At 39.1% G+C, this 21,755-nt stretch overlaps 1 protein-coding gene across 3 annotated transcripts; it reads left to right on the top strand.

The window, feature by feature from the left end:
* Positions 1-140: 140 nt before the first annotated feature.
* Positions 141-16,715, top strand: LOC104596463 (Pentatricopeptide repeat (PPR) superfamily protein). 3 transcript variants are annotated; one of them, XM_088895252.1, is made up of 3 exons: positions 1,751-1,889; positions 2,370-2,498; positions 15,235-16,715. In XM_088895252.1, exon 3 carries the CDS (start codon positions 15,247-15,249, stop codon positions 16,492-16,494), a length of 1,248 nt encoding a protein of 415 aa, XP_088751378.1. In that variant the 5' UTR covers positions 1,751-1,889; positions 2,370-2,498; positions 15,235-15,246; the 3' UTR covers positions 16,495-16,715. The 3 variants fall into 3 exon arrangements, with proteins under 3 accessions (XP_010255941.1, XP_088751378.1, XP_088751377.1); XM_010257639.3 differs by lacking the exon at positions 2,370-2,498 and having other exon boundaries at positions 141-1,889; XM_088895251.1 differs by lacking the exons at positions 1,751-1,889; positions 2,370-2,498 and adding an exon at positions 2,520-2,845.
* The last annotated feature ends 5,040 nt before the right edge of the window (positions 16,716-21,755 follow it).

Raw genomic sequence — 21,755 nt, forward strand, 5'->3', positions numbered from 1 at the left:
AGGGTGGACTACTAATAAAAGGAGGGGTTGCAATTTCAGATTTCTGATTTATCCCAAATATTTATCAAGTTTTCATTTAAGCAATCCACTTATCCCAAATATTTATCAAGTGCTCTGTGACTACTAAATCCAACTATTAATTTCATAAAGAAGAGGGTTTCTAGCACATAAGGGCAACTCTTTGCCTTGAATATCAATAAAAAATAATAATTTTATAAAATAGCTAAAATAACTTTTTGAAAAAATATCAAAAAAGGGCAAGGGCACTGTTCATAGTCTTCCTCTGCCTTCCTTTGTATTCATGCCAGCCATTTCAATGGGTCAACGGGTCTCGATTGTCCATTCCGCGTGCCGGAGGCTCAAAAAGTTATCTCTCAGGGTTTGCAAACCCAGCACCTAGGACCCTCCAGAAGTTATCTCTTTGTGTTTGCAGAGAGATGATTTCAGATACCCAAATAAAACACTCCCCGTAGCCGTAAGAAAACAGTGGGGAGAGAGAGGCAGAGAGAGAATTTCAGATCCGTGGATCTTTTTCCGTTGTTCACGAACTAAAGCACCAAGAGATAAAGATGGGCGAAATTGTCACAGATAAAAATCTTATGAGAAAAAAGAAGTGGGGAAAAGGAAAAGCTTAGAAAAAGCTCGAAACACCCGTGAGAAACCGTTCAGGAATGGACCGGATCTCGTCGAATAAGGAACACCCATTAATCCACAAATGTCCAAAAACAGTAGCCACATCTCCGAAACCTTTGAATCTCCACGTCTTATAGCTTAAGCATACCAAGTTTTTCGTAGAAGAACAGAGAACAAGATATCCATCTTTTATATCTTTTTTCTTACTTCAGATCTTCTACACGAGTCCATCGAGAAAATATTTCAAAAACAAACATCATTCAACTCATCGCTCAAAACCCACCAACTTGAATTCAAGCTTTCTCTGAACCATAATCAGCAAACAGGAAAAGAGAAAGATTGCGAAAAAACAGAAAAGAAGAGATGGAATAACCTTTAAACCGAGGACCCATTAACAAAAAAACGAGATGATTAGCATCCAGAGACAGAGACAGGTCTTTCAAGCTCAAGAAGGCAAAGATGAAGTTTTCACACAAACAAAATAATGTTCCAATGCGTTACACGACGGCCTCTCTGTCTTTCTCCTCCTCCTCCTGACTCCCGAGTCCTGAGCTCCCCCTTTCATAGATATACAATTCTCTACACCCCACCCCCTCTAGGCTCTAGCTCTAAGGCCTTCCCGTGCGTCATTCGATGATGGATGGCATAAATGAACCGCTTCACATGAGTCGTTGGATCTTCACCGAAACCTTCGACAATCATAACGCACATGTTGGCCACGTTGGAATGGTCAGGAGCTGTGTTGGGCAGAGGCGGGAGCGTTGCTGGAATTATTTTTATTGATATTAGGGCCCGAAAGTTGCCCTTATCTATATAACCCAAAAAAATCGACAACTAAATCCAGTCCCGGGTCCCCTATTTACCCTACGGAGTGCAGTTCCGTATTCTGTTTCTGTCTTTCTATTCCTAATGTGAGCGTCCACCTGCGACTGGAGAAGAACAGGGTCTATTTGCGTCGTGCCGTCTGTTGAGAAATGTTGGTCCGTTGTGTGCGCATGGTCCTCTCTTCCGGCCGGTCGTTTTCGGTGGAAGCGGCGGCAGAGGCCTTCACCAAGGGTGGCTCTACCAGCACCAGCACAAGCAGCGGTGGACGAGACACGATAGGGCGAAGGCTTCTCACTCTCATATACCCGAAACGCAGCGCCGTCGTAACTATTCGAAAATGGACCGAAGAAGGCAAAACCGTACGCAAATACGAGCTCAACCGTGTGGTCCGAGAGCTTCGAAAGCTGAAGCGTTACAAACATGCACTCGAGGTGCTCCATTCCACCTTTCTGTTTCCCCAGTTTCTTCTTTCAATATGGTTAATTCTGGATTCATGGGTTTCGTTTGGTTCCTACTGTCATCTAAAATTCTAATGCTTGATCAAAAAGGTGGAGATATAAAACGAAGACTAAAAAGAAGTTAGGTCCTTTTTAGTTCATGCCTCATGAAGGATAATACACAATAAGGGCGTGATAATCCCATAAATGTAATGCACAGTGACACAGCCCAAGCCATGACAAGCTCTACTTGTCTCCTTTCAGTACACATGTGATCTCATGTCTGCTTCTCAAAAAATCTATCCCATCTTTTCTAGGTTTCCAACTCCTAATGCTTATCGTAATGAAAAGATTGTCTTCAGTTTGACACTTAAGATAAATATTTATAGGTGTAAATCTTCGATTAACAGCTGTCTTAACAACTATCTAAATGAATGACAACTGTCTAACTGATTAACTGATTCTCTTATACAGCTAAGGCTTCCCCTCAAGTTGGACATGGGCCGGATGTTGGAGAAAACATGCCCAACTTGAACAAAAAGGAGTGAAATTGTTCTCGACCAAGAGCCTTGGTAAGCACATCAGCTGGCTGAAGCTTTGAAGGTACATGGCAAGTGATGATTGTTTGGGACTGTAAGATTTCTTACAAAGTGATATTTTGATGTGCTTGGTTCTTTCATGAAATACTGGGTTGGCTGCTATATGTAAGGCGGCTTTATTATCACAGTATAGTTGCATGGGTTGGGCATGAGAAAGCCCAATGTCGAGAAAGAGGCGTTTCTGTTATGGACACACCGCCCGGCAGCGCACTGCGGCGCAGTCATAGGCAGCAGCATGCACAGCGGGTCGCCAGCAGCACTAGGCAGCAGCATGCACTGCACGGCAGCACCGCGAGATGTGCGCACCGCCCGGCAGCAGCAGTAGGGCGGGGCCCACGACAGCTCATCAAGGTGGGTCCACACTTATCCTACCACATCAGCTCTGCTCACCAACTCGCCGCCAGCTTCACCATTCCTTATCCCTTATCCCTTTGCCTTTATCCCTTATCCTTATCTTATTTTATCTTCTTAAGTAAGAGTTGTGTTATCATTAGGAGTAGGTAATTAGGAGTTTTAGTTTGAGTTGGATTACCCTAGCCTAGCCGAATCCAACAAGGAAGTTCTCTCTGTAATCTCCTATTTAAGGAGCTACGAATTGAAGTAAAGGTATTCAGTTTTCCAGTCAAGAAAAGAGTGAGGAGAGTTCGGGTGGTCTCTTGGACAAGTCACCCATTCAGAGAGTTCGGGTGGTCTCTTGGACAAATCACCCATTCAGTTTCCGCAATAGGGTCTGCACGCAAGGGAAGGCGCAAGGGAAAGCAGGGCTTTCTCACTGTGGACCGACCCGTGACGAGATCCTACGCGCGGGCCCATAACATTTTGGTATCAGAGCCAAACGTCACGGGCGATATGGAGCAGCTATCATCCAAGGTCAACGAACTGGAACATAGGCTAGCAGAAACCAGCATGGAGGTTCGTGAAGTCAAGGAAGATGTCCGGGAGCTGCAACGCCGCCTGGAAGCATTCCTCCCCAACAAAGAAAGGAGTTCTGAGGGAATCTCGCCAACACAAACAGTCGCCGTCCGGACTGGGCAGAGGCATCCAGCAAACAGCAGATCGCTGCCCCTACAGCCGCAGTTATTCCCAAGGATCAACGCACGGAGGATGAAACTGTAAAGTCTCCTCCTTTGGCCGGGGACAATGTCACGAACATTATATTGGTACCTGCAGAATGCGCTCCTTTGTCGAAGACAAGTGGGCTTGGCGATGTTGCTGGGGCTTTACCGAAGGCCTTGGCTCGGCTTGAACGTAGAGTTATGGTTGTGGCACCACAGTATGGTAACTATGCAGAAGTCCAAGAAACAAGAGTGCATAAGAGATATAAGGTGGATGGGCAGGATATGGAGGTTGCTCTTGAGGTTCTCTTTTGTAAGTATACCCGGTGCGTTCATGTGATCCACAACATAGCACACCAGGGTCGTGGTCCAGTAAGCGATTTTCGTTATGTGGATCTTCCACAAAACTACATACATGACCCAGGAGGGTGTTTTCGACACCCAATTCGAGCTTGAGGACAAGCTCGTAGTCCAGGAGGGGTGTGATGTTATGGACACACCGCCCGACAGTGCATTGTGGCGCAGTCATAGGCAGCAACACGCACAGCGGGCTGCCAGCAGCACGCACCGCCTGGCAGCACGCAACACGCACCACACGACAACAACACTAGGTAGCAACACACACCGCACGATAGCAGCACGCACCTCACGGCAGCAGCATGCACCGCACGACAGCAGCACGCACCGCCCGGCAGCAGCAGTAGTAGGGCGGGGCCTACATGACAGCTCATCAAGGTGGGTCCACACTTATCCTACCACATCAGCTCTGCTCACCAACTCGTCGCCAGCTTCACCATTCCTTATCCCTTATCCCTTATCCTTATCTTATTTTATCTTCTTAAGTAAGAGTTGTGTTACCATTAGGAGTAGGTAATTAGGAGTTTTAGTTTGAGTTGGATTACCCTAGCCTAGCCGAATCCAACAAGGAAGTTCCCTCTGTAGTCTCCTATTTAAGGAGCTACGAATTGAAGTAAAGGTATTCAGTTTTCCAGTCAAGAAAAGAGTGAGGAGAGTTTGGGTGGTCTCTTGAACAAATCACCCATTCGGAGAGTTCGGGTGGTCTCTTGGACAAATCACCCATTCAGTTTCCGCAATAGGGTCTGCACGCAAGGGAAGGCGCAAGGGAAAGCAGGGTTTTCTCCCCGTGGACCGACCCGTGACGAGATCCTACGTGCGGGCCCATAACAGTTTTAGCCAAAGAAGTTCACTTGCTACAGCGGTCATGGCTCGATACTCCGCATCTGTTGAAGACCTTGAGACAGTATTTTGCTTCTTGGGCTTCCAAGATAGGGGAGAACTACCCAACATTGTAATATAGCCGGCGGTTGAATGTCGGGTAGTTGGGCAACCGGCTCAATCTGAGTCACAATAAGCTCTGAGTGTTAGATCACTTGATGCAAATAAGTATATGCCATGAGAAATTGTGCCTTTCAAATATCTGAGAATGTGAAGTGCAGCGTCCCAATGTTCTTGTCGAGGTGTACTCATGAATTGTGTGAGCATGTTGACAGCAATTGTTATGTCAGGCCTTGTAACTTGTAAATAGACTAGTCGTCCAACTAGTCTTCTGTATTGGGATGCATCTTGGAGTAACACCCCAGTTGCTAATGCAAGGTGTTGTTGTAGCATTGGAAATGAATTGGGCTTGCATCCAATCATTCCAACATCCTGAAGAATGTCCTGAGTGTATTTCCTCTAACAAAGATGTATACCAGTCTCAATTCGTGAGACCTCAACCCCCAGAAAATAAGTGAGTGGCCCTAGATCCTTTATGTGGAAACATGATCCCAAGTATTCTTCGAGAGCATGGATTTGGCGAGGGTCATTGCTTGTAATGATAAGATCATCTACATATATTAAGATAGCAAGAAAGTTGTTTGGACTAGACAAGGTAAATAAAATGCAATTTGCATTTGAGGCCTGGAAACCATGTGAACGGAGTGCAGCGACAAGTTTCTCAAACCGTTTTCTTGAGGCTTGCTTGAGGCTATAAAGGGAGCGTTGGAGTTTGCAAACTTGATCATCACCATCCTTAAGTTATCTCGGAGGGGGGAGCATATAAACTTCTTCATGTAAGTCTCCATTGTAGGAATGCATTATTTACGTTCATTTGATGGAATTCCCACTTTTGGACCACAACAATGGATAAGAGACATCGAACGATAATAAGCTTAGCTACAGGAGCATCATATGTTTCATTGTAGTCAATGCCTTCTGTTTGAGTGTAGCCCTTTGCTACAAGCTTAGCCTTGTACCGTTCTACAGTTCCATCAGGTTTGAGTTTGACTTTATACACCCATTTGCATCCTATAGGTGTTTTGCCTTTAGGTAATTGAGTCAGGTTCCAAGTGTGGTTGCGGTTGAGAGCTTCAAGCTCATCATTCATTGCTTGACACCACTTTGGATCTGTAATAGCTTCATTGTGTGAACAAGGTTCAGTGGTGTGTAGCAGGGAAGTGGTAAAGGCAGATGGTTGTTGTTTAACAAGGCCTGTCAATGGATGAGCTGTAGAAAAATTGGTGGTTGGTAAAGTGGGGCAAATGAAATCTTGAAAGTGTTTGGGGACTCGGGTGGTCCTAGTAGGTCTGAGATTTGGTTGGATGAGTTCAGGTGGTCTTGAAACATCTTGAGGTGGTTCAGGTGGATTCGGAATGGGCTGAGTGATGTTCTCAGTGCTTGACTCAACTGAGGGATTTTGGAACGAATAAGGAAGTTGGGTGTTTTCCAGGAAAATTGGATTAGGCTCTGGGGGAATGGCCATGTTGGGTGTATTCAATTCAGTTGAGTTTCCATCTTCAAGAAAGGGGAATCGGTCTTCATGAAATTCAACATCTCGAGACACAAATATTTGTTTAGTGTCCAAATCATAAACTCAAAACCCTTTTTGAGCATGTGGGTATCCAAGAAATATGCACTTGGTTGCTCGAGGAGAAAATTTATCATGTATGTGACCATGAATTCGGGCATAACAAAGGCATCCACATACATGTAGATGACCATAGTGCGGAGGCTTACCAAATAACATTTCATAAGGTGATTTACCAGTGAGAAGCGGTGTGGGCAAATAATTGATCAAGTAGGTTGCTGTCATTACACATTCTCCCCAAAATTGGATTGGCAATCCCGCATGAAATCGGAGTGCATGTGCCATTTCCAATAGATGTCTATGTTTGCGTTCCACCACTCCATTTTGTTGGGGGGTATTAACGCAAGACCTCTGGTGTTCAATGCCGTGAGATGCATAGAATGACTGCGTAGGCCCAGAACAGAATTCAAGTCCATAATCTGAACGGACGCACTGAACCGATGTCTGAAATTGTGTGTTAACATAAGCACAAAATTATTGCAAGTAAGAAGAGGCCTCAGACTTCCGTTTGAGTAGGAAAACCCAAGTGGCTCATGTATAATCATCAACAATTGTCAAGAAATACGAGGCACCTGAAAGAGAAGGGGTGCAGTAACCCCCCCCCCCAAATGATTTGGTCTCACTGGCAGGAAATGGTAATCGTGCCAGTTTGGCCTTATTACAAGCATCACAACAACTTGATTTTGGTGAAGATGGTATTCCTAAGCCAGAGATGAGAGAGAGACGATCATATGAGGCATGACCAAGTCGAGAATGCCACAGTTCTGCATCTGATGGAGGTGATGTCGTGTGGAGGGCTGATGGAGAGTTGTGATCTGAGAACGCATATAGCCCGTTGTGCAACTTACCCACACCAATCGACTTCTTGTGGGTTAAGTCCTGTATAACACAAAAGGTTGGGAAGAAAAGGACCACACAATTCATTGTAGCTGTTTGTTTACTGGCTGAAATCAGATTGCAATGAAAGTCTGGTAAACACAATACATTTGATAATACCTGTCGATAAGGTCACTGAGCCTTGAGATTTCATTGGCACTATTGTGCCATTAGGAAGCTGCATATAGGTTTGGAAACACATGTGGTGTTTGTTGTCATGGACCCAAGATAAGTCATGTGGTCCGATGCACCACTGTCAAGAATCCAAGTGGTTGCATTATCAAATATGGTTTGTAGATCAGAGGCCTTACCGGAAAAATTGGCCAAACTAGGGCGTTTATTTGTAAGACTCGTGCTTCAAAATGCGTTTATTTGATACACATAGATATCTGGGGTGGATATCATACACTCTCACTTACAGGGGCCAGATACTTCCTTACCATTGTAGATGATTATTCACGAGCTACATGGATTTTCCCGATGCAACGCAAATCTGATGCTTACTGTTGCTTGCTTATGTTCTTTGCTATGGTTCAAATTCAATTTAGCACACGGGTAAAGTGTGTTCGATCTGATAATGGATTGGAATTTCTATCTGGTCTTATGCAGACATACTTTATTGAGAATGGCACACTCCACCAACGTTCGTGTGTTGAAACTCCACAACAAAATGGAGTGGTGGAGCGAAAACACCGTCATATTCTTGAGATGGCTAGAGCTCTACGGTTCCAAGAAGATTTGCCGATTCAGTTTTGGGGAGAATGTGTCCTCACAGCTGCATATCTAATCAACTATTTGCCCACTCCCAACCTATCTGGTAAATCCCCGTATGAAATACTGCTTCAAAGGTCACCTACCTCTGATCATCTTCGCACATTTGGGTGCCTCTGCTATGCCACAACGCATAAACGGGGTAGGGATAAATTCAGCCCCCGTTCACAACAATGTATTTTCATTGGGTATCCTTATGGCCAGAAAGGTTACCACGTTTTTAATCTTGAAATAAAGCAAATATTAGTCTCTCGAATGTGATATTCTGGGAAGATCAGTTTCCGTTCAAGACTGCCGACCACAGAAGCCACACTGATGCTTCCACCACTATGGTGGTTCCTACTCCAATCACAGATGATACTATCTCTCCATTGGAAATAGTCAATAGGCATGGAATCCATGCAACAACTGATGACATCAACATGGATTCATCCCAAAGTCTGTTATACAGCTGAGACATACGGCCAACAAATTTCACAATATTTTACCATAGATCAATTCAAGTAGGCAAATGGCAAAGAAAATGAAAGTGGATTACAACCTTTCCATCCTCAAGAAAGCTTATCTCATGGTCACATTGGCACCTTGAGGGAGTTGAATTCACATAATTGGGTGTCAATGAGTCTTGCAACTCCAACAAATTGGGGGTCATTTTCCTTTTCTTTCTTATGGTTCACTAACAAATTTAATTTAGCAAGGTGGTGATAGAGAGTGATTCATGTAATATGTTAAATCGGGGAAAGAAAATCAAGGGAATAAATAATCACAGAATTCTGAGATATTGGTTCTTCTATGAACCTGTTTTTGTTAAGCACCAGGATTTGTTCATAGATAACCTGGAAAGATCAAGAGGAATGAGTAGTTGCTTTGTAAAGTGGGTATCTTTTGCTATTACAATTTTTTATTAAAATTTTGGAGTACTGTTCGATCTTCTTCTTTAATATAGTCCCTTCTACTTGTATCACCTCTTTCCTCATTTTATGTAAAATTCTTATTAACCATAGAAAATAAGAGACAAAAGGGTTCCCCTCCAGATTTTTTTCCTCGGGCTTTTCAAGATTGAAAGTAAATAAATAAGCGCTTAAAACTTTATGAGTATATAAATGACAGAATCAGAGAAGTTTCATTTCACACATCAAAAAATTTAGGACCTGAAAGCTGGGTCCCTTTCTTTCTTGTGTAAAAGACTTTTTCTTTATTTGGTTCCTAGTTGCCAGGAATTTTGAAAAACATTGGTCTGGGATGTTCTGTGATATGGTCCTTAGTGTTGTATGGACTAAGACATGGGAATAAGAAGCTGACGTGCATTCAGGAGTCTGACTTTGTAAGATCAGAAAATAAGGGTTCAAGGACACATTATATGAAAAAGTATTTAATATATTTAATAGACTATACTAATATTTATATCTATCAAAATATTTGTAGTATTTTGATGATCAGCAACATAAAGTTCATATTTTATTAACAGATAAAAAAAAGCTGATCCAAGGCCTTTGCCTCTAGCAGCACTACTTTGGTTTCCAGACCCGGTGACTGCCAAGGTAGTTCATTTCTGTGAGTTCTGTCCTTTCTAGAGAATCCACTGAACTGTTGGCCTATAACCAAATTAAATGAACAGATCATATGAGTTGCTAGTAACATTGCTTCCGTTATCAAGTGTCATAGGAGATATATATTTTTTTGCCACTGTGACTAGTTTTTTATCCATTTGTATTAATTTCTTTCTATGCTCTATCTAAATTAAGATGAATACACACAACCACTTCACATGGTTTGTCATACATGAGTTTTAGTGACCCATGTTAGTTCTTTTCCATCTGTGACCAACTTTATATGATCAGGCATATAAAGTCATACTTTGTATTTAATGGACTTTATAAGAGAGAATAGTAAATGGGGCCCACTTTTTTGTTTATATAAGTTTCTTATTTGTAGACTTTACAAGACAGGGCAAAGTAGAGATCCACATTACTGTTCAACTAAAAACATGGATACCATCTCCTTTTGTTGGGAAACAAGAGTAACAGTGATGAAGATGCTGGGGAAAGGAAATAAACCATGTAAGAAATCAAGTTTCTTGCACATTCATAAAAAAAAAATCAAGTTTCTTGCACCAGTGGATATTTCATAAGTTTTTGAGAGTTATTTTTTAGTATGTTGGTTTATTAGAGAGTTTTAAGAATTTTGAAAAGTTGAGGTTGTAATCATGACACTTTGTTTTAGTTGGGTCAGAACATATCTGTTTTGCTTATTTTGGCATCATTAGTTGATTTTTTTTGTTATCTATCCAACAAGACCAATATCTCATGAATCTAAGGTGTTTTGAGAGAGCAATTGTCTTTTTACCAATAGAGTGTCAGTCTATGACAAGACTGGAGTCTTTCTAGTTCTGGATGTACTATGGAGTAGCTTTTGGTTTGTTTAGTTCTAGTAGGATTACTGATGAGTCTATTAGAGTGTGTATGAATAAATCTTTCTACACTATCTAAGGTCTAAGCCTAGGTTCCTTTTGGCCTTTTTTTTGTCCTTTTAGAACCTTCTTCTTGCACCAAATTACTCTCATTGATGCAGACATTGTCAAAGCATCTTAATCTACTTTTTATCATCTTGTTGCCAATTTAATGCTGCCCCAAATTCTGGTTTATCTCTCCTATATCTACCAGACTATTACTCATTTGTCTCAACATCCTCATCTATTCCATACTGACCTTATAGATGTTTTGTTTTCTGATCTCCCAATGTTATGAACTGTGCTCTTCAAGGAAATACAAGTTAGGTATGGGCTATCAATCAACTAAAAACTAGCTTTAAGTTAGTAATGTGTGACTTTTTTTACTGGAAACGGTAACTTCATTAATACAACTTAAGAATAACTTTCCAGAGTTAAGTACAGCTGTCAACCCCTAAACAGCTGTTGAGCCCCCAGTAATCTTTCTTACAAAACTGCCCAGGACATTCTCTCCCTCACAGTTCCTTGTTTAGCCAACGTGTCAGCTAAACCATTAGCTGATTTCCTTGTCCATTTGAAGCATGCCCCAATCTCCCTTGTTGTGTTGAGGATTTCTCTTATGGGCTGTCTATAAATCCAGGCTCTCAACTTACCAGATTGCAGCCACTCAATCAACAATTTAGAGTCTCCCTCTATCTCAATTTTCTGTAACCCCAATTGTCTGGCATATCTTACACCTTGAAGCAAGGCCATCACCTCCGCTCTCAATGAGTCCCCCACTCCTATTGGTCTTGAAAACATAGCCACAGTTCTGCCATTTTCATCTCTGAATACTCCTATACCTGAAGGGCACTGGTTACCTCTAGAACTCCCGTCGAAGTTCAATTTCACTCTTTGTTGTGTTGGTGGGGACCACAATTCCTGCACAATAGGTTTTTGGAAGTTGTAGATGCCACCACTTCCCAATTCCTGTAAATGTCTTCAGCTGAGAAGTCTTTAAACAAATCCAAAGTTTTCAACCATTGAATAGTCATAATGATTATCCTTTCTACAATTGCCTCCTTGGATTTCTCCACTCCTTTAAAGATTCTATTATTTCTTTCTTCCCAAACTGACCATAAGATAGCTGCTCTTGTGATTTTTTCAGTCACACATTTGGGGACATTTTGTAGTGTCAGGAGAAGATTTGATGGATCATGGATGTTCTGTAAAAAGATAGGATCTATTTATAAGTAGGGGTGCAACTCGGGCTGGATTAGCCTGAATCAAACCAAAAAAATCAGGTCGGGTTGAAGCTTGTATTACCTGATTTAGCTTTGGTGTTCGGATTGGGTTGGGGTTGAGGCGTCAGCAACCTGACCCAACCTGAACCCAATATGTCCTGGCATGTTCAGATGTTAAAGCTAACCTTAAGTGGTTAATCCACTAATACTTGGTCTGAGAAGTGAGAATATTTTCTTCAAAAGAAAAAAGAAGTGAAGAAACTAGGCTAACCGAGGCCCAAGCCCACCCCAACCCAACCCAATATTACCATTGGGATTAGGGGTGTCAACGGTATTCAAAAATCCGATTTCGAATTCGATATTCAGCATAATTGAATAATTTGAATATCTAATCGGTCGAATTCGGATATGACCTGATTCGATTCGATAAATATCCGAATTCGACCGATTATTTAATTCTTATATATAATATATAAAATATTTTATATAATTTATATATAATAATTAAGTTATATAAATAATTTATATATTGATATACTTTATATCAATAAAATATTAATTTTATTTATTTATTACTTATCTAAAATAATTAATTAACTGAATTCAAATCGAATCGAATATTCGAATATTTAATCGGATTCGAATTTGGATATTAACTTTCAATATCCGTTGGATATCGAATCGAATTCGGATATTGCTTGATCTGATTCGAATTCGATCTGTTTACACTCCTAATTGGGATGGGCTAGGGTTGACCAGTGTTTTAAAAGGCATGGGAGGCGTATGCCTGGAGGTGCGCCTCCAGGTGAGGTGCCCCAAAACGCCTTTTTCATGAGGTGTGCTTGAGGCATACACCTCATGTGCCTCTTGCACACCTCATACAAAAAGACGAATAAAAAGAAAAAAGAAAGGGGTGTGAAAGAAAAAGAAAGAGAAGAAAAAAGAAGAAAAGAAAAGAAAAGGGAAGGGAAGATAAGGGGATTGCTATTCATAAAAAAAAAAGATAAGGGGATCACTTGCTCACCTCCACTTGGACAGAACCCCCCCCCCCCCCCCCCCAGCTAGTGTTGTGCATCTTCATTCTTCTTAATATAAAAGATTTTTATTAAAAAATAAGGAAAAAATGAAATCCTCCTTCCTCTTCCTCCTCATCCTCATCCTCCTCCTCTCAAGGAGGCTTATGCCTCTTGCGTTCTGAATCAGGCCTCATGCCTCCAGGTAGTGCAACACCTCACATTACACCTCCGCATTTTAAAACATTCTGGTTGACTACATGTTGAAGGTTGGTTTGTGTTGGGGCTTCACACCTGTAGTTGGGCTAGGGTTGACCTCAGCCTGACTTAGCCCAGCTGAAAGACTGTGCAAGGTTCCATTATGGTAAGGAATCCAACTAAGAATGAAGAAGTGTGGATGCTTGTTATAGTCAAAACTCCAAATTATAGAATGCTTTGAATAGCTCCAGAATTTAGGGTTGCTGAATTTCTCATTTCTAAATACTGATTGAACTACTTAAAGATCATTCCATTTGGATTGGAGTCAATAACTCTTCAGTCAGTCACCAACTATTTCATTGGTATACATACGGCTTACAGCAAAAAATATGAAAATTTTATTGCACAAAGTTCCCTTTTAGAAGTTAAATTCTGGACCATCTAGCTGAGTGGATAGCCTTATGGAAATTTTAATTTCTTTCTCAAAAAAAAAAAAATCTGGTTATGTATTACTGTACGGTAATCTGTATCAGTTACTGGATAGCCTTATAAAGAGACATGAGTTGTGTTTTTTTTTTCGTTTCTTTTTTTATTTGGTCAAAAAAGAGAGTGATGGGCTGTTTAGTTGATTTTTTTTGTCAGTAATGAAAGATCATTGAAAACAGAAAGAAGAAGAAAAAGGTATACAAGTGGTACAAGCAAGGGGTGAAGTTAAAAAAGAACCCTCACCCACAACCTCCAAGAGGGGCCTTAACGTCTCAGATATGCAAAAATGTTTGTAATTACTAATCACTGCCACTCCCATATAATCAAAACCAAACTTGAAGCAAGGTTTTTGAGTGCCACCAAAACAAGCAATAAATTCCATGACCAAAGAAAAAAAACCAACTATAGCTAGACACAAACAAGCAGACTGTGCAAATTTCAAAAGTTATTGCTAGATTGAGGGGGGGGTCTTTTTGGGATTGGGCCGAATAAGAAGGTAAAGAAAACAAAAAGAGTGAACAAGGGAAGAAAAGCAGATCCTATTTCAGTCATTAGAAATGATGGGCTTTTGGACACAAAGGTTGAGTAGTTTTCTTATGGGAATCTGTCTGTGTCTTTGGGTGTAGGGCCTTGCTTTCAGGGGTTGAGACTGGAAGGTTGGGTGTTTAGGGAGTTTGTTTGTCAAGTGGTGGGTGAGTAATGTTCTGGGTGTTTGTGGAGGTTTTTTTTTTTTTTCAGGTTTGGGAGTTTTGTTTTTCTCCGACTTTGAGGAGGGTTCGGGTTGAGGTTCTGTTCCTTATTTTGGGTAATTCCTCATCTCTTGTTCTGTAATCTTCTCTCTTTAATATCTTAATAAATTTTCTTTTTTATCAACTTATCAAAGAACTCCAAGAAACTGACCATTTTGTGCTCCCACTCTCTACTGTCCCTGACTAACAATTACATTATAAGCTGCTACAAGGGCTGAGGATAACTAAACAACATGGGTCCAGCTAAGGAGCTGGGAGCTACTTTCAGATGGATCAAGAGAAGAACTGGAAATGGGATGGCTGATTTATGGGCTAAATGAAATAGGGAACAACTATCTGGGTAGAATTGTAATATGGGTTTGATTGTAAAATTTAAAGACTGACCGGGTAATATTCTCCCAGGCTCCCAGTTTTGAATTGTACTATTAAATTGTCTAAATTAATGAAATTCTGTTATTGATAGAAAAAATAAGCTCTTCCTAGTCTGATATTGTAACATTGGACTTATCCTTTCATCCAACTACCCTAGTTTTTCTCCTCGTATGCTGATTCTTTCAACAACCCTTCAGGGTGGATGTAAATCATGTAATTGCTACCACACCCAATTCTTCCTCCTCGCTTCACAATGATTTCTCATCCTCTTCCCCTGCTTCACAGTCACTTTCCTTCCCAAAGAAAGAAACCATGCTTCTTGCTTATGCCAGCCATCCTCTCAACTCCTGCAGAATGTTTTTCCATCTTCTCTCTTCTCCTTTTTTCAATCCAGGATGTCTGAAAATGCCCAGTTCCCCCAAGATCCAAAGCAAACTCCAATTAGTGAAAGATTATTTCTCAAGTTACTGGCTTGTTGCTCTGTTGTCTGGCTCATCAGAAAATTGTCCCTGCTATTCAACTCAAAAGGAACCTCTTAAATTTACAGATCCCACACTTCTATTTATTCTTGATTTGCTTAACATGTTTCTTCCCCTAGAATTCTAAACCATAATTGTTCATAAACCATGGCCAACCAACATATCATCTAACACTTGATTTACAACTCTACTTCTTTATGCAGATATGTGAATGGATGACAGTTCAACCAGATATAAAGCTATTACCAGGGGACTATGCTCTCCATTTGGACTTAGTTGCAAAAGTTCGTGGCTGGGTTAGTGCGGAAAAGTTTTTTGAAGATCTTCCGGAACATATGAAGGGGGAACCTACCTATTCTGCTCTTCTCCACACCTATGTACAACACAATTTGTCTGAAAAAGCAGAGGCTTTGATGAAGAAAATGTCAGAATGTGGTTTTTCAAGGAATGTTCTTCCTTATAACCACATGCTATCCCTCTACATTTCAAATGGACAATTGGGGAAGGTCCTGGAAGTTATCCAGGAGTTGAAGAAGAACACCTCTCCAGATGTGGTTACCTACAATTTGTGGCTAAATGTATGTGCTTTGCAAAATGATGTTGAGGATGCAGAAAAGGTCTTCCTAGAACTGAAAAAGGCAAAAATAGATGCAGATTGGGTGACATACAGTGTTTTGACTAACTTATATATAAAAAAGGATCAACTAGAGAAGGCAACTAGTACCTTGAAGGAGATGGAGAAACGGGTTTCTAGAAAAAATCGTGTAGCGTATTCCTCCCTCGTTAGCTTGCATACCAGTATGGGAGATAAAGAGGGGGTATACCGGATATGGAAGAAGATTAAATCAACTTTCCATAAGATGAATGATGCCGAGTATACCTGCTTGATAGCATCTTTGGTGAAACTTGGGGAGCTTAAGGAAGCTGAGAATGTCTATGCAGAGTGGGAAGTGGTGTCTGGGACTGGTGACTCTAGGATTCCTAATTTACTTCTTGCAGCTTATATTAACCAAGGTCAGATGGACAAGGCTGAGAAATTTTGTGAAAGGATGGTTCAGAAGGGCATCACACCCAGTTACACAACTTGGGAACTTTTTGCGTGGGGTTACTTAAAAATGAAGAAAATGGATAAAGTCCTTGATTACTTCAAGAAGGCTATTGAGAGTGTGAAGGAATGGGATCCCACTGATCGAATTGTTCGAGAGGTATTTGATAACCTCGAGAAGGAAGGTAATATTGCAGGTGCAGAGCAGTTCTTGGTTATTCTTAGGAGTGCAGGATATGTGACGACTCAGATATATAATTCATTGCTACGCACATACGCAAAAGCCGGTAAGATGCCTCTTATAGTTGCTGAACGCATGAAGAATGATAATGTTGAGTTGGATGAAGAGACTCGGCAGCTTATAAAGTTGACAAGCAAATTTTGCGTAGGTGATGTTTCGAGCATTCTTTCTCATTAAGGAAACTGCACATTTTTGAATCAGAATTTTCTTTTTCGGCCAGATTTATCCATGAATATCAATTCTATATCTTTCCCTGCCCCTTGCCAGTGCGTTTAAATTTCAGTACCTATCAGTGGCTATCACAGGGTATGCGTACTGTTTGATCCTTATGACCATGCTAGTAGCACAATTTGTGATACCTGCTCACTTAATAACTAAATTTGGAATTGCTGCTGTCAGGTAGGACGTTTTCTAGAGCAACAACTTTTTCTGTTTAGTACCAATGTTCCAGGAAACGTTTTTTGTACTTTTACCCATTATCTAGTGCTACATCACAGCCCTGTTGGTAGCAATGAGATGCAGTTTCAGGAAATGCCAAATTTGGCAAGGCATGGCTTGGAGCACCGCTTTCTATGAAAAAACGGTTCCAAACAGATGGCTGTTTCTTGGAGCATTGTTTTTTCCTACGTGGTGTTGATGTGGCACCGTTGCTCCAGGAAACGACAACAATGTCAAATAGCCGCTTGAGCAATAATCATTTGACAGGAGTGATCCCTTGGAGCATTGGCAATTAGGGCTGTTCATAACAAGACCCAAACCGACCAACTCAAGTCGGCCGATTTTTCTTCAACACCGGTCGGTTTCGGGTTATGAAAAAATAAACTAATGGTTCGGTTCAGTTTTGGTTTTCATGTGTGAAAACCGAAACCGACCCGACCCGACTTAGATATATATTATATATAATATATTTCAGATATATTATATATAAAATTCCAGCTTTAATCCATCAAATCATTTTTAATTTTTAGACATCCAGCCTTCGCTTCTTAGACTTGAATCCTTTACCGTTCACGCCGAGAGAATCATTCACAAAACCTACCCAAACCGATCAGGTTGGTTTTACTTAGTATAGGGTCAGATTCGGTTTCATTTTTAGGTAAAGCGACCAGGTTGGGTCAGTTGGAAAAATGTCAGTAAACCAACCCAACCCGACCCATGAAGAGCCCTATTGGCAATTTAAGTAGGCTACAAGTAATTGACTTGTCGGAAAATGTATTAAATGGCATCAGAGCTTGGAAACTACACCAACCTGAGGTTCGGGGTCACTTCAATCTGTCCAAACAGAGAACCAGGAACATCTTTGTGCCCTGGTTCAACCGCATACCCAACTAACGGCCAATGTTCAGATGGCGGGTTCAAAGAACGCGGACAATGGCATGTAAAACAGGAACAGTTTTGGTGGGTTGGTAGGGTGGTTAAGGCGAAGAACGAAAGAAGCACTAGTCACACTGTACATGGCGTAGGATGGAGAATGGAGGCGTGCCCTGTGCCCTGGGTCAGGTGAACCAAATAAGAGGGTAGAAGGTCGAATTAGGCTTAGATGATGATGACGATGATGAACGGTGGGCCATCAACCCCTCGGCTTGGTTTGACTCTCTCTAATCCATGTGTTCATGATATAATTATTTCCATTAAATTATTGATAATAAATAATAAACATAAATCTTTTTATGGAGCAGCGAAGCGTTACGTGAAGAATAACTGCAACAACCGGAAGAAGAGAGGTTTACCGAACCCAACCCAACCCAACCCAATCCACGTCCCTTATTATCTCACGTAGTTCTGAGTTGAGTTACAGTATTGTCCCTTGGTTGTTTTCTGAACTACAAAACTGCTCCATATATATTCATGCCATTTTTTTCTTGTTTTTTTGTTAAAAATACCAATATGCCCTCATTCTCGATGTTCCTGTGATTTAGTTGCACTTGCACATGCACACCCTCTCGTGGCCTATCAAGGAAACACAATTTATTTAATAAGAGTTGGTTTTCTGTTGCAGTCCTGGGCTATGCAAATTTAGACCTGGCAAAAAGTTGACGCAACCCACTAACACGACCCAATACAACCCAAAAAAACCGGGTTAAGGTCTCATTTAGCTACATGAATGGCTGAATGACCCGACCTGAAAAAACTGGGTTAGGTTGGGTTAGGTCATGGGTCAACCCGCTGACCCGATTGTCAGGTCTAATTGGGACTATTTATGTACTACTAAAAGTTTTCACTCTTTAATTTTTTCTATTCAGCCTTTACTCTTTGAATTGTTAAATGTTCAATTTTTTATTTTATATTTGGAATTTTAAGGTTAATTTCTTTAATTTTGACATTTTTCATGTATTTTTTTTATGTTTTTAAATTTCAGTTATTTTTTTTTTGGATGACCCGAATTGACCCATGGGTCAACCCTAACCCAAACATTTAGGGTTAGGGTCTAGTATTTGACAAACCAACCCAAAATTCAACCTGACCCAAAATCAACCCAAAATGTCTTAACCCAACCCGACCCATACCCTCCCAACCCAATTGCCAGGTGTGCATGCAATTTTTCTTTTTGTGTGAAAAAAAAACAAAAATATACACATTAGCAAACACTCCCTTGAATTCTATTTTATTTAATTGCATGGCAAAGCGTATTAGACTATTAGTAACCACATACGTATGGAAATGGTAGAATGATTTTGATTTGCATAGGTACACACTAAGGGAATTTACAAAAAAAAAAAAACAAAAAAAATCCTTCATATGCATCAATAACATTAAGGCTCAGTTTGGAAGGAATACGTACAAATACAAATATATAGAGTGCAAAACTTTGTATTTTGTATGCATACATATTTGTATTTGTATTACTTCCAAACTAAGCCTAAATTTAAGGCTAAAATTATTATAAGGTACACATACATAAAAATAAATATATTTTAATAGTTTATGTGAAGTTTAAGTATGCATGCATACCTCAAGAAATCATATAAATCTCATTAACACTTAAAATATCAATTTTACTGCAGCCAAAAAAAATATGAATGTAATGATTGGTTAATTACTTTTATTTTGTACAAATTTCTTAATATTTAAATACCAACTTTAGTGACAAATTAATTATTCATTTACTTTTTTTATTTTTCATGTTGAAATTAAAAAGGCGGTTTGAGATATTAAAATTTAAAACCATTGATGTTTTAATGCATCTTGAAAGCTGCCCTTGGAAGCTTTGGTATGTGGTGCATGATATTAAGCAGGAGCTTGTATATATGAACCTGGAGATTGCCATATCTATAGACTATAGAGAAGGAAATGGTGTTGCAGATGCTTTGGTTAATATTGCTTGCAATGTTCAAGTATATTCTAAATTTCTAATTATTTCCACTTCTCACAATACACGAATTGGTCATCTGGTCACTTATGCTGTGTTTGGTTTGAAGAAAAAGTAGGGAAAGGTAGGGAGTCCTTTATAAACTTTATATAGGTTTCCCGATCTTTCCCTTCCTTACCCTATTTTTTCCTTCAAACCAAACATAGCCTTAGGAAGGCAACATTTATCTCTTGTTTCTAAGAATTAGATAAGCTTTTTTCAGGGAGTCCCAGATGAGATGTTTTTCTGTATATTATGAGTTGGACTGCCTCTTGTATAGATTCTTTTGAGGGGTAAAGTTTTTATGTCCCCCTTGTAAGCATTTTTTTTTTCTTGAGATAATAAAATTCAATGGTGGTGGCCACTTGGACCACAGATGTTTGGGGTTTAAAAAAAGCACCTTGTAATACAGTGGTAAGGACATTGGAATTAATATAGGAGTTTCATTAAGATTTAAAAAGGTTAATGCCTTAATGTGCATTTAAAAAGGCTCAGTTTGGAAGGAGTATAAATACAAATATGTACAGTACAAATACATATAACATAATATAAAATATAAGGTTTTGTACTCTACATAGTTGTATTTGTACTCCTTCCAAACTGAGCCTAATGTGATGTTCAAATTTCAAATTGAATAGGTGAAAAATGCAAAAATTCAATTTTTGATTATTAATGAATACCCTCTTTTTTTGTAATAAGTGAATTCCCCCTTAAATGTATGCATGGTTAAGAATGGAAATCATTTCCATACTATTCTTTTATATTTTTAGTCTGATAATTTGCAGATATATTTGTTTTTTTCTCAATTTTGAAGATATGTTTATTAAGATGAATATTAACATTCAAATCTATCAAATAATCCTAGGTCTAAGTATTCGATGTATTGTGACCCTGAAAAGTAAAATCTGATATATATATATATATATATATATATATATATAACATAATATAATATTTTTAAATCATTTATTTATGCTGATTTTTTTTTTGTGTAAATGCTCTCTTAAATAGGTAGGAACATCTAATAATTAGTAATGCTGTTATGAATGTCATATATGATATATGTGGCAAATTACTACAGGAGGCTGTACAACACAAGACCCATGATGACAATCCCTACTGGGATCCCTAGAGTCGACAATATTCTTTTTGTTTAATATAATTATTTACCTTTAAAAAAATCCCTTCTTAAAAAATAATTTTCAAATAAGTGAAATGATAGGAGAAATAATTTAAAGGTAAAGGGAAGGGTCTGTTGAATTGAGATCGCCGACCAAGTTCTAGCCATTGGATTTGACAAATGGACTGGTCTTAAACCACTAATAAAACCATTTGGGGTGCTTTCACTAAGGTGGTATTTGGCTCATGGCAATGCATTGAATGATGGATATATCTATACTATTTTAAAAAGCATGAATGGCCTCAAGATTATTTCTGGAATTTTATGGGGATAAAATTTACCCTTTTATATTTAAATTTATTGATAAAAAATGAGGGCAAATAGGATAATCAGTTATTGATATTAAATGAGTTGAAAAGAGGTAATTTTAAGATATTCAATCATTCAATTCCCTTTCATTAAATCCAACATTTAAGTTATTAACTTGCATTCATATTCATTGAATCATATATTTAAGTCATTTTTGTTTCTTCTCATCATTAAGTTCAATTAATTAAATTCATACTTTATAAATTAATAATTCCAATAACATAAAAGCTTATACTTTTAAAATCTACCTAGAAAAAATAGTGCTTTCATCTAGGTTGTGGTAAGAAATTAAATAATTTTGGGCCAATTTATATTGACATGATTAAATAACAAAATGAAAAAAATATAAATTAAAAAAATTGGGAACATTTTTAACATACATATTAAACAATAATAAGTACATTAAATAAGAAATGTTTTTATTAATGATGGAAATGGAATGTAAAATTTAAAACCAATTAGAAATAAAAATATTTTCTATTCTCTCTCATTAAATCCTATATTTAAGATATATTTTTCTCATCTTTAAATTCTTGTAATTAAATCCATAATATTAATTTTAATAGTATAAAAATAAATATTTTGAAAATGTAATTTGAA

The sequence above is a fragment of the Nelumbo nucifera genome, chromosome 1 (assembly GCF_055504915.1).
Source record: "Nelumbo nucifera cultivar China Antique chromosome 1, China Antique-T2T, whole genome shotgun sequence".
NCBI classification, from domain to species: Eukaryota; Viridiplantae; Streptophyta; class Magnoliopsida; order Proteales; family Nelumbonaceae; genus Nelumbo; species Nelumbo nucifera.

Coding starts and splice junctions, on each gene's coding strand:
- LOC104596463 (XM_010257639.3), top strand. CDS start 1,608: ATGTTGGTCCGTTGTGTGCGCATGGTCCTCTCTTCCGGCCGGTCGTTT. Junction 1,890..15,234: donor GTTACAAACATGCACTCGAG/GTGCTCCATTCC, acceptor TTCTTTATGCAG/ATATGTGAATGGATGACAGT.